Source organism: Delphinapterus leucas, chromosome 15 (assembly GCF_059928025.1).
Source record: "Delphinapterus leucas isolate spDelLeu-1000000601 "Yukka" chromosome 15, BTC_Dleu_Yukka2, whole genome shotgun sequence".
Classification (NCBI taxonomy): Eukaryota; Metazoa; Chordata; class Mammalia; order Artiodactyla; family Monodontidae; genus Delphinapterus; species Delphinapterus leucas.
In genome coordinates this window covers 16,699,066-16,714,218 of record NC_143143.1, presented here as the reverse complement: position 1 = coordinate 16,714,218, position 15,153 = coordinate 16,699,066, and the positions used below count along the sequence as shown (strand labels likewise).

General features: G+C 54.8%; 1 protein-coding gene across 9 annotated transcripts; it reads left to right on the top strand.

Moving 5' to 3' along the window:
• Positions 1-3,509: 3,509 nt before the first annotated feature.
• Positions 3,510-15,037, top strand: RABEP2 (rabaptin, RAB GTPase binding effector protein 2). 9 transcript variants are annotated; one of them, XM_089895955.1, is made up of 14 exons: positions 3,513-4,036; positions 4,537-4,746; positions 6,796-6,953; positions 9,408-9,518; positions 9,812-10,159; positions 11,092-11,187; positions 11,272-11,370; positions 12,441-12,725; positions 13,528-13,705; positions 13,856-13,867; positions 13,960-14,015; positions 14,112-14,165; positions 14,237-14,374; positions 14,816-15,037. In XM_089895955.1, exons 1-14 carry the CDS (start codon positions 3,976-3,978, stop codon positions 14,915-14,917), a joined length of 1,908 nt encoding a protein of 635 aa, XP_089752081.1. In that variant the 5' UTR covers positions 3,513-3,975; the 3' UTR covers positions 14,918-15,037. The 9 variants fall into 9 exon arrangements, 8 of the variants coding, with proteins under 8 accessions (XP_089752084.1, XP_089752081.1, XP_089752083.1 ...); XM_089895957.1 differs by having other exon boundaries at positions 3,514-4,036; positions 14,288-14,374; XM_089895956.1 differs by having other exon boundaries at positions 3,516-4,036; positions 14,258-14,374.
• Positions 15,038-15,153: the final 116 nt, after the last annotated feature.

The window sequence follows — 15,153 nt, the reverse complement described above, 5'->3', positions numbered from 1 at the left end:
AAATTTCATAAATTAAAAAATGTATATATATTGTTTGTGGAGATTAAACAGGATGATATACATACGGCACTTGTAGCTTGGCACAGCACATAGCAAGCGCTCTCAGTTCGTGAGAGACAGTGTCCATTAATAGCTAAGGATTCAAGCCATTCTGCTACTGGGGCTCCTTTGCAGCGGTACTGAGGAATGACTGAAGCTTAATGCCCCTTCGTCTCCCAGTTCTTCCCCAGGAAGCCCCTGCTTCAGTTATGGAAGGAACCCATTTAGAAGTGGGAAAATTGAGCCCCCCCCACACACACACAAAGGCAGGGTGTTGCCTGAGATCACACATTGGGCTGGTGGTACAACTGGGCACCAGAACCCAGGCGTCCTGACTCTTAAATCTGTTCTTCTGACACACACCCCTCCATGTCTCTCTCTCTCCCTCTCTCTCTCTCTCTCTCTCTCTCTCTCCCCCCCCCCACCCCACCCCACCCCCTCCATGTGAATCTCTGTGTCTGTCACTGCTGCCGTCACCGAGGGAAAAGGGCCAGGGACCCAGGAGACCTGCTTTCTCAGTTGCTGGTTCCCAGGCCCGCCTCACTGGGCTGTGGCTTCCTGTTTGCCTTAGGCAAACCCCAGGGGACCCTCCAGCTGGCAGGGCCCCCACCTCCCTTTGGGGGGGTTGGGGTGGCTGGGGAGGGGGGAAGAACATGGAGCCAGTGAGGGGGCAGGACCCCATCTGCCTTTCCTTCAACAGAATCTCTCTCATCCCTTCACTAGCTTCCCAGCTGCCTCACACGCAGAGTCTTCTTGCTAGAGCATGCCAGCTCCCTGCTTAGAAGGTTCCAGCGACTGTTATCTGCCTAAAATAAATATTCCAAAGGCCTGAGGGAGGCTGCCCGTGACTACATTTCCTACCTCAACTCTCCGCCACTCTGCCCCTGACTCAGGGCCTTTGCACTTGCTGCCCTTCTTCCTGGATCTACTCTCGGCTCTTCACTCCACTGGCTACTTTCCATTGCTTAACTCTCAGTTCAAACATTGCTTCCTCAGACAGGCCTTTCCTGACACCCCAGGTACTTTGAAATTAACCTCACACGCCTGTTTTATTTCCTTCCCAGTATTTGCCCCAGTCCCAAAGTCCACTTGTTTATTTTTTAGTCTTCTCATTGGCCACCTGCCCTAGATTATTCATTGTGCTACAACAGGGGTCTTTACTGCCTGGTTCACTGGCATCCAGTAGGTGCTCAATAAGTGTTTGTTGTATAAAGGAAGGAAGTTAGTTATGGTTTCCGAAGGGGAAATGAACGGGGGGGGGAATAAATTAGGAGTATGCGATTAACAGATACAAATTACTATACATAAAATAGATAAGCAACAAGGATTTAGTGTATAACACAGGAAACTATCTTCAATATCTTGTAATAACCTATAATGGAAAATAATCTGAAAAAATATATATATATATACACAACCGAAGCAGTCTGCTGTACCCTGAAACTAACATAATATTGTAAATCAACTAAAATAAATAAATAAATAAAAAGGGGAAGGAAGTTAGGAAGAGTGACAGGAAACTTTTTCTCTTTCCCCCATGTACTCAGTCACCAAAGCTAGTTCATCTTCTATCCTCAATATTTCTAGAGTCAATTTTCTCCTATTTTGGACTCTTCTCAACCAGAACCATTTCAACAGCTTCTTTTGTGGGCTCTCTGTCCTCTACCTCCTTTACTTCCCACCCACATTCCTCACATTCCTCACAGAGAGTGTTTCCTTGGAATTAGCCCTGTGCTTCCCCTGCTCAACAGCCTTCAATGACTCCCAGGGTCTCGGGTTAAAATCCAAGCCTGATAGTTGACCGGAACCTTATTTACAGGCATCATTTCATGCCCTTCCCAAGAAACCCTGCTACATATACAGGGAGTCTGAACTCTATTCTGAGGGCAAGAAGCTCTTGGGGATTTATAATCTAGGAGTTGCCCTGGTCAGATTTGCATTTTCTAAAACTACCCAGGCTGCAGTGGGGTGGGGGAGGGGAGGGGGTTGGAGGGAGGCCAGAGAGATCAGTAAGGAAAGTGTTCATTCATTCATTCACCAAATATTTATTTATTACTGTTTATTTACCCGGCACTGTGCTAGGTGCTGGGAAAATAACAGGGTACAAGAAAGACAATGTTCCTAATCTCATGGAGCTCTGATTCAAGTCTTGGGGGCCACAGAAGGCTAAAGAGGGTAATAAACATGTTAACCAGTAAACAATTGGTTAACCAATTGTTAATAAATAAGTTAACCAATAAACAATTTCAGGTGGTGAGAAGTCTCTAACACGATCTAATGGTGGACAGGTGATAGAAGTGGCTACTTTAGATACGGTGGTCAGGGAAGGCTTCACTGAGAAGGTGACTTCGGAGCCAAGACCTGGGGTGGGGAAAAGCTTGATGTGTTCAGGTAAGGTCATGTTTAGTTTTCAGCGGCCATGGCTCACGGGCGCAGCCGCTCCGCGGCATGTGGGATCCTCCCGGACCGGGGCACGAACCCGCGTCCCCTGCATCGGCAGGCGGACTCCCAACCACTGCACCACCGGGGAAGCCCGGTCATGTTTAGTTTCGTAAGAAATTGTCGTACCCTTTTCCACAGTAGCTATACCGTTTTACATTCCCATCCGGAATATATGAGAAACTCAGTTTCTCCGTCTATTCACCAGCATTTGGTATTATCACTCTTTCTAAATTTTAGCTGTCCTGGTAGGTGTGCAAGTAGGAAATCTGCACTTCCCTGATGGCTAATGATGTTGAATATCTTCTTTCACGCACATATTTGCCATCTGCGACATCAATGAAATGTCTATTCCTGTCCTTCGCCCATTTTTAAATGAGACATGACCTGTTTTACAAAGATCACTCTTAATTGCTTTGAGAATTAACTAAAGCGGCCAAATGGCAACACAGGGGGAGCCTCTGGCAGCGTGGAAGTTCAGGAAAGAGATGATGGGGACTGGGGCTGGGTGGGGCTAGTGATGGTGGGACTGGGGCTAGGTGTCAGAGCTGAAGATGAAGAAAAAGGGACCCGTTCTGGAATATTCAGTCTTTTGGAGGTACAGCTTACAGGACTTGCAGGAGGACACGAAGAACCAAGGACTTGCAGGCTCCTGGAATGTACTTTCCAGAGGGAGAAACGGGTTTGGGAGAAAGGCAATCAAGGCTCTAGACTGAAGTTTGAGTTACCTGTCACCGTCCAAGGGGAGAAATCAGGTCGGCTGTTGGAGGGGAGAGGTCACAGATAATGAGAGCTTGACCTAGGGCAGCGGCCAACAGAGGAAAGGAGGGATTTGAGAGGCACTGGGAGGTGGAGGGAGGATTAGCAGGAAGCGGTGACCGGCTGAATATCAAAGTGGGGGTGGGGACTTGGAAGTTTCTGACTTCTACGACTGACTACGCGGGGACCCAGGCGCCCAGAAAAGTGAAGTCGACCCAGCAGCCCTGCCCCGAGGACGCTCCACGAAAGCGGAGGTGCAAGGAGGCCAGACCACAATTCGCTGTAACGTGATACTAGCTCAGGCGGAAGGGCGGCCAGGGACCGATCAAAGGGGTCAGCTCCGAGGCTTGGGAGAGACCGCGAGAGCTTCGCCCTCCTTAGGCTGAGGCAGTGGGCGTCCCGGAGGACGTGTAATTTGAGCAAAGCTTCCAAGGTCACGCGGAGACGCCCAAAGGCCTTTGACGAAAGAACTACTTCGTGGTTTGAAGGTCAGGCGTCCTTCTCGAGCATCGCTGCCCAACAAAGAAGGCGGGGAGGGGCGGGACCTGGGGCCGCGGCCGGGAGTCCACTCGGAAATCTTCGGCCGAGGCTCGGCCACCCCTCCCCAACTCCGGCCTCAGCCTCGAGCCCAGGGCCGATCCGGAAACAGCCGAGCGGATCCGGAAACAGCCGAGAGGACCCGGAAGCGGTGAGCGCAGTCACCAGGGAGTGCGGGAACCCGCCGTTTGAGCGGAGGCGATGGCGGCACCTGCGCCGGCGGCCGCGGGCGAGGATGCCCGGCGGCGGCAGCCGGAGGCCGGTATGTGAGGATGCGTCCGTGCACGCGAGGGGCGGCGAGGCCGGAGGCGGGGCCGATCTTGGCGTCGGTGGGTGGGGGGTGGTGGTGGGAGCCTGGAGAAAGGGGCGGGACCACGCCGCCGGGGGGGGGGGGGAGATGGAGGGGGCGTGGTCTAGCGATTCAAGGGAGAGGGCCAGTGGCAGGTTAGAGGTGGGGCCCAGTGTGGGAGGGGAGGAGCCAGGTGGACAAGGGGCGAGCCACTAAAAGGGAGGGGTGGTGTCAGAGAAAAGAGGGGATTGGGTGAACCGAGGGAGGAAGAGGCGGGGCTCTAGGCAACACTAGGCGGAGCTAGGTGAGGAGGAGTCGGGGAAGGCGAGGGGCCAGGTGAGTGGGGCGGGGCTAGGTAAAGGTGCAGGGACCTTGGCTGCTGTACTAAGTTGCAGAAGTTGAGGATTTGATGCCCTGGGAATATTGGGAATCCGAGAGTGATGAGAAAAGAGGCTGATCCCTGTCCTTCACAGCGCTGGACCCCCAGACTCCGGAGGGGACAAAAGTTGAGGCCGAGTCAGGGGAGCTCGACCGGCTTCGGGCTGAGCTGGCAGGCGCCCTGGCAGAAATGGAAACCATGAAGGCTGTGGCCGAGGTGAGCGAGAGCACGAAGGCCGAGGCTGTGGCTGCAGTGCAGCGGCAATGCCAAGAGGAGGTGGCCTCGCTGCAGGCCATCCTGAAAGGTGAGGCAGGCACTCCTCCCAGACTCCCTCAGCCCCATAAGGGGGAGTACATGACAAGAAAGGGGTCAGCGGGCATAACCTATACCTATGGAGTAGGTTAGCAGGGCTGCCTAGCGCAGGGCAGACCCAGGGGCTCAGAGGGAGACGCGCCCTTTTCTAATTTGCATAGCGGCGTTGGCTGCGCCAGCAGCAGCTCTGTCAGTTCCAGCTAAGTTTAGCTCGGAGCTGCTACCTGTTCCCTGGCCCCATGTCGTGTCATTTCTTGTCCCTCACTGATGACTGATCAACCCTGAAAGTGAGCAGCTTCTCAGTTCCCTGAGAACTCGTTTGAGCCTCTGACCTTCAGACTCGGCCCTGGGCCTAGTCTCTGTAAGTCTCATCATCTGGTTTCCCTTCTTCCCCAAACACCCCTACATCCGCGCACAACCTCCCCGCAACCCCGCCCCACATGCACCGGCTTCTCCCCCTCTCATCCTCTGTACTTGGGACGCATCAGCTCCCCTTATCCCAGATCCCCCAGCTTCTTTTCCTCCATTCCCCTTCTCCTGTAGTCCAAGGCCAGAGTCTCTGCAGTAGCTCCCAGTTGCATCCCACCCCTTTGCTTCCACTGCCACTGCTGTAGCAAAGCTCTCGTCAACTTCCCCGGACTGTTGTCCCAGCCTTCTTACAAGTCTCCCTCTATAATCTGGCCTTGACATTGACTTCCAGAGTAAACTTCCTACAGTTCCCATCCCACCATGTCATTTCCCTTTCTAACAGCTGCTCCTGGCTCCAGACTTCTCTGGGGCCATGGTTCCCCACATTTCAGGCATCCATGTACCATCTGTGCAACATGGTTGTCCTTGTATGACTTACCCTGTCATCTACTTAATATTGTTCTTTAAATGGATCCACTTTTAAAAAACCTATATACATTTATTTTAAAGGGAACTTCCTGTCCCTGTAAGAAACTGTGTCCTAAATAATAATAATAGTAATAATAATTATAATAACTAACATTTATTGAGTGCCAGGCACTGAGCTAAATGCTTTATGAGTATTTAATCTTCATAATAATCTCTATGAGTTAGGAACTATTATCCATCTCCATTTTACAGAGGAAGCTCTGAGGCCCAGAGAGGTTAGATAACTTGCCTAAGGTCATACAGATAGAAAGGAGATTTGAACCCAGGCAGTCTGGCAACAGAACCCTTACTTCTAATGTTAGTATGTGTTAAAATAAATAACTATGCAAATGAAAAATGACCATGTTCCGCCCAGCATCCGCTTACCTCCCACTGACATGTAGGATAAACCCCAAACTCCTTGGCGTGGCATTCAAGGCCTTAGCAGCCATTCACGGCCACCCTCTTCACCCTTCCCAGCATCTCCTCCTACATCTTCACTCCAGTTTTTCCAATGTGCCCACCATGCCCCAGCCACACCATCCACCTTCCCACCTGTGAGCCTTTGCTCCTGTTACTTAATGTGTCCTTTCCATCCTTTACCACTTGCTGATGTCTCTCCTGGCCTGGCAGGTAGAGTGAGGGGCTCTTTCCTCTGGGATCCGCAAGCCCAGGAGTGGTCCTTTCATGAGCTCTCCTCACACTGCTTTGTAACTATTTCCACGGCTGTCTTCCTCATTGGACTGTGGGCTCCTGGTGTCAGGGTTTGTGTTTGATTAATTTCTCTATTTCCAGAGCCCAGCTCAGAGTCTGGTCCAGAGTGAATATTTATGACTCTTGCTAGATATTGATTGTTATCGGTATGTATTAATAGCAACAGATAGCCTATCTTTAGCATTTATTATGTACCAGGAAGAGGGCTGAACCCCTTCCAGATATCATGTCATTTGATCCTGTAACAAGCCAGTGGGATAATCACTGGCCGAGGACATTATACAGAGAGGCGAACTGATTGCCCAGGACCATCCCACCACAAAGTCCACTGTCATCACTGCTATGGTAAATTGCCTTGCAGAGAGCGGCAGTGATGGAGCGCCCCCCGCTCGCCCCGAGGTATGGCTAGTGCACTGGCCCTCCCTCTCCTCTGCCCTTCCTGTCTCGCCAGACTCCATCAGCAGCTATGAAGCCCAGATCACGTCTCTGAAGCAGGAGCGGCAGCAGCAGCAGCAGGACTGTGAGGAGAAGGAGCGGGAGCTGGGGCGCCTGAAGGAGCTGCTGTCCAGGGCTCACCCCCTGGACTCCTTGGAGAAGCAGATGGAAAAGGTTGGGGTTGGGATAGCCTACCCGCCCCCTCCTCAGGGATTTGGAAATATGTTGAAGCAGCCAAAGGTGACCGTGGGGCAGAGGGATTATCTGTGTCCCACTGCCACATCACTGGGAGCAGGGCACCCAGTAATAATTCTAGGTATAACATACACGAGCCCTGTACTCAGCACGGTCCTGGCTGGCCACTTACTAGTGGGATGGCCAGGTGTGTTTACCTCCCAAATTAAGAAAAGTCATGTAGGGAATTCCCTGGCGGTCCAGTGGTTGGGACTTGTGCTTTCACTGCAGGGGCCTGGGTTCGATCCCTGGTCGGGGAACTAAAATCCCGCAAGCCACGTGGCGCAGCCAAAAAAAAGAAAAAAGTCATGTCATGCACTAGGCATTGCAATACCTGCTTGACAGATTCAAGTCTCCCCAGTCTTTCCCCTAAAAGAGGGACCCATTAGATCCATTTAACAGATGAGTAAGGTGAGGCTCAGAGAAGTTTAGTAATTCTCCCCAGGTTATGCACATAAAAAGGAGCAGATCTGGGATTTTAAAATCTAGGCAGTCTGGTTCTAAAGCTTTGCTCTTAATCTCTGTGGTATATTGCCTCCATTATTCTTGTCATGAACAATTGTAGGAAGCACATATTACCAAACTCTTCATCTTTCAGAGCAAATTCACATCTTCCCTCATTTCATTCACACAGCTGCCCTGTGAGGTAGGTACTTACCTCACTTTGTACGTGAGGAAACTGCGGCTCAGGCAGATGGAGTAAGTTGCCTGGTTAGAAGGACACAGATCAAAATAGGAGCCCAAGAAAGGAAGGTTCCAACCCACAGTTTGCCAGCAGAGGCTGCTACTTACTTGCATTCAGAGTGTTCCTCAGGGAGTGGTTACACAGGGAGAGGGCTCCGCTGAATTAAGGCTACCTGGTACGGCGCAAGGAGCCACAGGCCCAGAGTTGGGAAGTTCCGGTCCTGGCCTTGCATCCATCTACGGCGTGGGCATCTGCAGAGCATGCAGGCTTACCCTACCTGTTGCCACTGTGCACATAAGAGATTTGGAGGGTTAAACTGAACTTGTCTGAGACGGGTTTTTGAGTGATTCGAGAGGTAGAAATGGCATGACTTGGAAGAGGATGGATGACTGGCAGATTTCTGCCTTGGACAGCTGGGTGGATAGCAGTGTCATTCTCGCCAACCTAGCGCTTATGGGAGGAGAAACGGCATCATGAGTTGGTTCAGATTTGGCTGTACTTGGACAGAGGAGCCTGTGCAGCATCCAAGTGGAGGTGTCCAGAGGCTGTTGGCTGTGCAAGTTCGACAGGATCCCAAACCTGAAAAGACTGAAAAGAAGTGGCCAGAAATATGCCGGTGATGGGAGTATGGGAAGACATATTGATTAGGACAAAGTTTGAAAGCCCAAATAACAGTGGCTTAAATAAGATAGAAATCTGTTTTTCTTAGAACCAGAGGTAGACATTCCAGGACTTATGTGGCAGCTCAACAAGTCAATAGGAACCCAGGCTCCTCCTATGTTGCTGTTTTGCCATAGGTAGCTTACTGCCTCATGGTCCAAGATGACTGCTTGAGCACCAGCCATCACATCCACATTTTAGCCAGCAAGAAGGAGGAGGAGTAAAGAAAAGCATACCCTCTCCCTTTGAGGAGTTGTCCTGGAAGTTGCACCTGACACATATGCCTACATCTCATAGCTGGAACTTAGTCATATGGCCATGCTTAGTTATAGGGAAGCTGAGAAATGTAGATGGTATTCTAGAATTTAGGTCATGAGCCCAACTAAAAATGTGACGTTCTATGATAAAACGGGATACATGATGTTGGGGAAGAAATGTATGTCACTCTGCAAGTGGGCAACAGGAAGGTAGTTGTGACTTTGGCTCTGTACCGTGTGACCTGGGGCAAGTCATGTAAGCTCTCAGAGCCTCTGTGTTCCTCTCTCTAAAATGGGGGTGGGGACTTCCCTGGTGGCGCAGTGGTTAAGAATCCGCCTGCCAATGCAGGGGACACGGGTTTGAGCCCCGGTCCAGGAGGATCCCACATGCTGCAGAGCATCGAAGCCCGTGCGCCACAACTACTGAGTCTGCGCCCTAGAGCCCGCGAGCCACAATTACTGAGCCCACGTGCCGCAACTGCTGAAGCCCACGCGCCTAGAGCCCGTGCTCCACAACAAGAGAAGCCACTGCAATAAGAAGCCTGCGCACCGCAACGAAGAGTAGCCCTGCTCGCCGCAACAAGAGAAAGCCTGCGCGCAGCAACGAAGACCCAACACAGCCAAAAATAAATAAATAAAATATTTAAAAAGTAAATAAATAAAGTGGGGGTGGACGGTGCCTGCTTGGGAGAATTAGAAGAGCTGATGTGCTTGGAGGGAAAGCTCTGAACAGTCCTGAGGGTCCTGCAGTCGGGAGGGGGGGACAGTCACTGCCCAACCCCCCTTCTTCAGGCCCACGAGGACTCGGAGAAGCTGCGGGAGATCGTGTTGCCCATGGAGCAGGAGATTGAGGAGCTGAAGGCGAAATTGCTGAGGGCAGAGGAGCTGATCCAAGAGATCCAGGTGGGGCTTCCCTGGTGGCGCAGTGGTTGAGAGTCCGCCTGCCGATGCAGGGGACACGGGTTCGTGCCCCGGTCTGGGAAGATCCCACATGCTGCGGAGCGGCTGGGCCCGTGAGCCATGGCCGCTGAGCCTGTGCTCGGCAATGGGAGAGGCCACAACAATGAGAGGCCCACATACCGCCAAAAAAAAAAAAAAAAGAGATCCAGGTGAGGGGGTGGCCAGGGTGCGCTGAGAGAAGAAGGGGCGCCGTAGGACCCTGGCCCCCCAGCCTCTTCCCTGCCCCCTCTCCCTAGAGACGTCCCCGGCATCCCCCTTCCCTGCACGGCTCCGCGGAGTTGCTCCTGTCCCGGGACCCATCTCCGCCACTGGAGCATCTCGAGGAGCTGAGTGGAGACGGGGGCGCGGCGGCCGAGGCCTTCGCCCACAACTGTGACGACAGCGCCTCCATCTCCTCCTTCTCCCTCGGCGGTGGAGCCAGCGGCAGTGCCTCCCTGCCCCGCAGCCGCCATGGCCTGAGCCCCGAGCAGGAGGAGACAGCCTCTCTGGTGTCCACGGGCACCCTGGTCCCTGAGGGCATCTACCTGCCCCCTCCTGGTTACCAGCTCGTCCCAGACAACCAGTGGGAGCAGCTGCAGGTGGAGGTGAGTGGAGTGGGCGGAGTGGGCAGCCGACATGCACGCGTCCGTTTCTTGCTTCAAGTACTTACTGAGCACCTACTATGTCCAGGCCCTGAGCTAGAGCTGGGGATCCTGCAGTGAAGAAGAAACTGCCCACCCTCTTGGAGCTTCCTCTAGTGAGGGAGCCAGGCCCAAACATGCACATGGGCACATGAGGAAGACAGTGTCACTGGGTGAGACACCCAGAACAAGACTTAATAGGGTAATGGGGTAGAGACTGGCAATGCAGGAGACCATCCTGGCTGGAAAGTGAGGTGCTTTTTGAAGATTGGGGACCAAAGGAACTGCAGTTTCCAAGGCCCAGAGGACGGACAGACCACGGTGTGTCTGAGGAGCAGGAAGGCCACAGAGGAGGGGAAGAGAGATGAGGTCAGAAAGGCAGGCAGGGGTCACAGGAGGTTGGCCTTGGCCTTGGGGCCAGCCATGGAGTTTGCATCTTAGAGGAGAAGCTGCAGGAAGCCTCTGTGGTGTGTCAGGCAGGGAGAAGCCTTCTCTGCTCCAGGCTTTTAACAGGTCACTGGGGCCTCTGGGTGGGAATGGACTGCAGTTGGGGGAGGGGGCAACAGGAGAAGCAGGGTAGTGAACGGTTGGGAGGGCGATGCTTGACATAGTTTAGAGAAAGGTGGTGACTGGGACCAGGAGATGGCAGCAGAGGTGGAGAGAAATGGGTGGATTTGGAATCCACTTTGGAGGCCACCGCGCAGGGACTGCTGGTGGGTTGGACCTGGGGAGTGGAGGACTTAGAAGAGTCAGCATCCATTCCTGGGCCTTTGCCTTGAACGACTGGGTGAAAGATGGCACTGCCCACCGAGGTGCAGGGAGCAAGGCGTGAGAGGTCTGGCGAGGAGGGAAGGCCTCCCCTTGGCGGTTGAGGCTGAGGCCGGCGTCTGTGGCAGGGGCGGCAGCTGCAGAAGGACCTGGAGAGCATCAGCCGGGAGCGGGATGAGCTGCAAGAGGGCCTGAGACGGAGTAACGAGGACTGCGCTAAGCAGGTGGGTTCAGCCTCTGCTCCGCAGGGCCTCCGCTCCCCGCCTCCTCCTGGCCCGGCCTCACCCTTGCCCCCCTTCCACCCACAGATGCAGGTGCTCCTGGCCCAGGTCCAGAACTCAGAGCAGCTGCTGCGGACCTTGCAGGGGACCGTGAGCCACGCCCAGGAGCGGGTTCAGCTGCAGATGGTGAGGGCTGGGCCCGGGACGGGAGGGAGAGGAGTGGGACGGGAATTGGTTGAGGGAGCCACGTGGAAGGTTGAGGCACCTGTCCTTCCTCGCCCCCTGCCCCCCTCCCCACCAGCCGCTCTGGCTTTGCCCTGGAGTTGGTGCCAGGTGGGTAAAAGGGTTTCAAGGGCACCTGGTACTGATTCAGAAGAACCCACCGCGCACTCACTGTGATCTTGAGCTAATCCCACAAGCCCAGAGCCTCAGCCTTGATGCCTTGAAATTGAGATAATGGGTCCTAGCTTACAGAGTTGTGAGAGTGAAGAGCCGGGATTGCAAAATCGGATACTTCCTGAGGCCAGACAGGAGAGGTAGATGATTGAACTGGGCCACGCGCGAGGCAGGAAGGAGTAGCAGGGCAAACCAAGAGACCCTGTAAAGGGAGCTAGTGCCCCTTGACTCGCTGCCCATGGTGCGTGGGAGTGGCTGCCTGGTTTTCTCATTTGTCGGGAGAAGCCAGAGATCCGGATGTTTGTGTGTAGTCTCCCAGTTTTTAATGTTGTACTTGTTGAAGGTTTTGTTTGTTTGTTTGTTTGTTTTGCGATACACGGGCCTCTCACGGTTGTGGCCTCTCCTGTTCTCCCGTTACGGAGCACAGGCTCCGGATGTGCAGGCTCAGCGGCCATGGCTCACGGGCCCAGCCACTCCGCGGCATGTGGGATCCTCCCGGACCAAGGCACGAACTCGCGGTCCCTGCATCGGCAGGTGGACTCTCAACCCCTGCGCCACCAGGGAAGCCCTTTGTTTAAGGTTTAAAAACACCCATATGGACCAAATAAAACACCCGACGTGGCCTGTGGCTGCCACTGTGTGACCTCCAAGTCATTGAGGACGGTGTAGTAAGAGCTTGAGGGAGTTCCCTGGCGGTCCAGTGGTTAAGACTCCACACTTCCACTGCAGGGGGCCCAGGTTCGATCCCTGGTCAGGGAACTAAGATCTCGTGAGCCACGTGGTGTGGCCAGGAAAAAAAAAAAAAAAAAAGAGCTTGGGAGCCAAAGACGCTTACTAAAGGGTGTTTCTTTCTTTCTCAGCCTAGAAGGAGGGCGTGGGCTTCCTGGCTCTCATTCCTGACCACTGGGAGGAGTGTTCAGGCTTTGGCCTCACGGGAGACTGGAGACCCCCTGTCCCCTCATCGCCTCGTCCTAACTGTCCATCCCCAGGCAGAGCTGGCTACCTCGCACAAGTGCCTGAGCCACGAGGTAAAGCGACTGACTGAGGAAAACCAAGGGCTCCGGGCTGAGCAGCCGCCGTCTTCAGCCCCCCGGGGCCTGGAGCAGGATGAGGGCCAGGAGGAGTCGCTGCCCGGCTCGCTGCTGGTAAGGCGGGGGACAGGCCCTTCCTCTCCACGCACAGCAAAGCATTGGCCTGGGGCCACAGGAGTCGGGGACGCACCCAGGCTGCTGTGTATTAGCTGCCTCACCATGGCCAACTCACTCAACTTTTCTAAGGCTCAGTTTCCTCCTCTGCCAAATGGGACCACACCCCCCTCCCAGCATCAGCACAGAGAGAAAATGAGTTAACAGAATGCTTGATGCAAAGGAAGCAGTAATTTGGCTTGTTATTTTTAAGTGACATGAGATCCACAAAATTGAATTCATCATAATCTTTGGTTCATAATAAGCTGTCATCATTGATCTGTGTGTGGCCTCTGCTGATTGAATTTATTAAAAATATGAACATCAGCCGGAACCCTTGCCCACCTTGAGAACTGTAACTGACATCGCCTTACATGCGCCCCGCCCCGTGCTCCTTGGCTCTGTTCCTGCCGTCCTGAGCTTTATCATTCCCTTGCCCTTCTTTGGGATCATTTTTATTACATATACACGTCTGCCTAATTTTAGTTGTTTTTAGTTATAAAAACTCAGAATCTTGCTCTGGGTAGTCTCCTGGAGCTTTCACTCAGCACCGCTCCCGAGGTCCTCCACCCCGGGTTGTGCTGCGGGAAAATATTCACTGCCATCCCAGGGTATTTGTCCACTCTCCCCGTGATGGGTGTTCGGGTTGTTTCCTCTGTTATGTTTTCTTCCTTCTTTCCTTCCTTTCCCCTCCCCACAATCCCCTTCTAGCCGCTGGCCCCCGGCCGGCCCCGCACCCAGCCCGTGACTTGCATCCTTCCAGGAGCTGCGGCAGCTGGTGCGCCGCACTCGGCAGGAGGCGCGGGCCCACCAGCAGGCCCAGGAGCACGAGGCCGAGCGGCTGCGGATTGAGATCGTGACCCTGCGGGAGGCGCTGGAGGAAGAGACGGCGGCAAGGGCCAGCCTGGAGGGGCAGCTGAGGGTGCAGCGGGAGGAGACAGGTGAGGGAGGAGGCGGCGAGCCACCCCACCCTCGCTCCCCAGGAGGCTGAGTCCCCACCCCCTCGGGGACTGCCTGGGCACCAGGAGGGGAGAGAGGACGCAGTGCGAGAATGATGAGCCTTGACCTCTCTTTCTTTCCTTCCCGCACAGAGGTGTTAGAGGGTGAGTATGGGCTGGAGCCTGTGCCGGGCCGGGCGGGGCAGGGAAGGAGAGAGGGCGTGGGCCTGACGCCTTGGCCCTGCCTGACTTCCCAGCCTCCCTGTGCAGCCTGAGGATGGAGATGGAGCGGGTCCAGCAGGAGCAGAGCAAGGTGAGGCAGGACCCGGGCCAGGCCGGGATGGCGGAGGAGGGTGGCAGCGTGGAGAGGACCCTCACCAGCCCCTGCTGCCCTTTATGTCTCCCTTAGGCCAGGCAGCAGGAAGTCCTGAGGCAGCCACTGGGCTCGGGCCGCACAGAAGAGGTGAGGATCGGGGGCGGTATTGAAGGGGTTACCCTGTCCAGACATCCTGTTCCTTCAGCCCAGGGCCCCAGCTCTACGTCCTGTGCCCCCAGGCGCAGCTCACAGACCTCCTCTCGGAACAGAGGGCAAAGGTGCTGCGGCTGCAGGCTGAGCTGGAGACCAGTGAGCAAGTGCAGAGGGATTTCGTACGACTGTCCCAGGCCTTGCAGGTACGGCGTGTCCCCTCCCCACCAGACTGGCATGACTCCAGGTGACTTGTCCTCCGTCTTGCAAGGATAGTCTCCCAGTTAGAAGAGTCCTCTCCCTCCCTCTGGGGCTGGCATGGTCCTTTCCTCTGAGCTAGTGCTCAAAAAACGTTGAAGATCTTGTGCTTCCATCTTTGTCGGTGGTGCGAAGCCCATGGCCCAGGGCCTGGCACGCCGACGTGCCCCGTGCTCATCACGTCACTTCCACCTGCCCCTGCCCACCCTTCCTCAGGCTGCTCTCTTAGGATCCATTTCTTCCCTTGAACCACTTTCACTGGGGGTTGGGAGAGGTGAGGTACACGGGTACACTGGTCCCGTGCTCTTGCCCCTCAGGGGGCTGGCCGATGGGGTGGAGGCTGCATTTTCCCACCAAGGGCCCTCTGCCTCCCTCGCCGGCCCCCACAGGTGCGCCTGGAACGGATCCGCCAGGCAGAGAGTCTGGAGCAAGTGCGCAGCATCATGGACGAGGCGCCCCTCAGGGACGTCGGGGACATCAAGGACACCTGAGGGGCCAGCACCGCCCACCCTGGGGGGAGACCGTCTTTCTCCACTCCTGAACCGTGAGGCCGAGGCTTTGGGGGTCTCAGGATGGAGTCTTCACCCTCTCCAAGCCTGGGGTTGAGGTGACGGGGCCACCGCTGCCCTGTCCCTCCAGCGCCTCCTCCCAGGGGCGGCTGGGTCTTCTGCTTCCAAAGATGACACCTGGGTGAGGGTCCCAACCCCCTCTGGAAACCAGAGGGGCA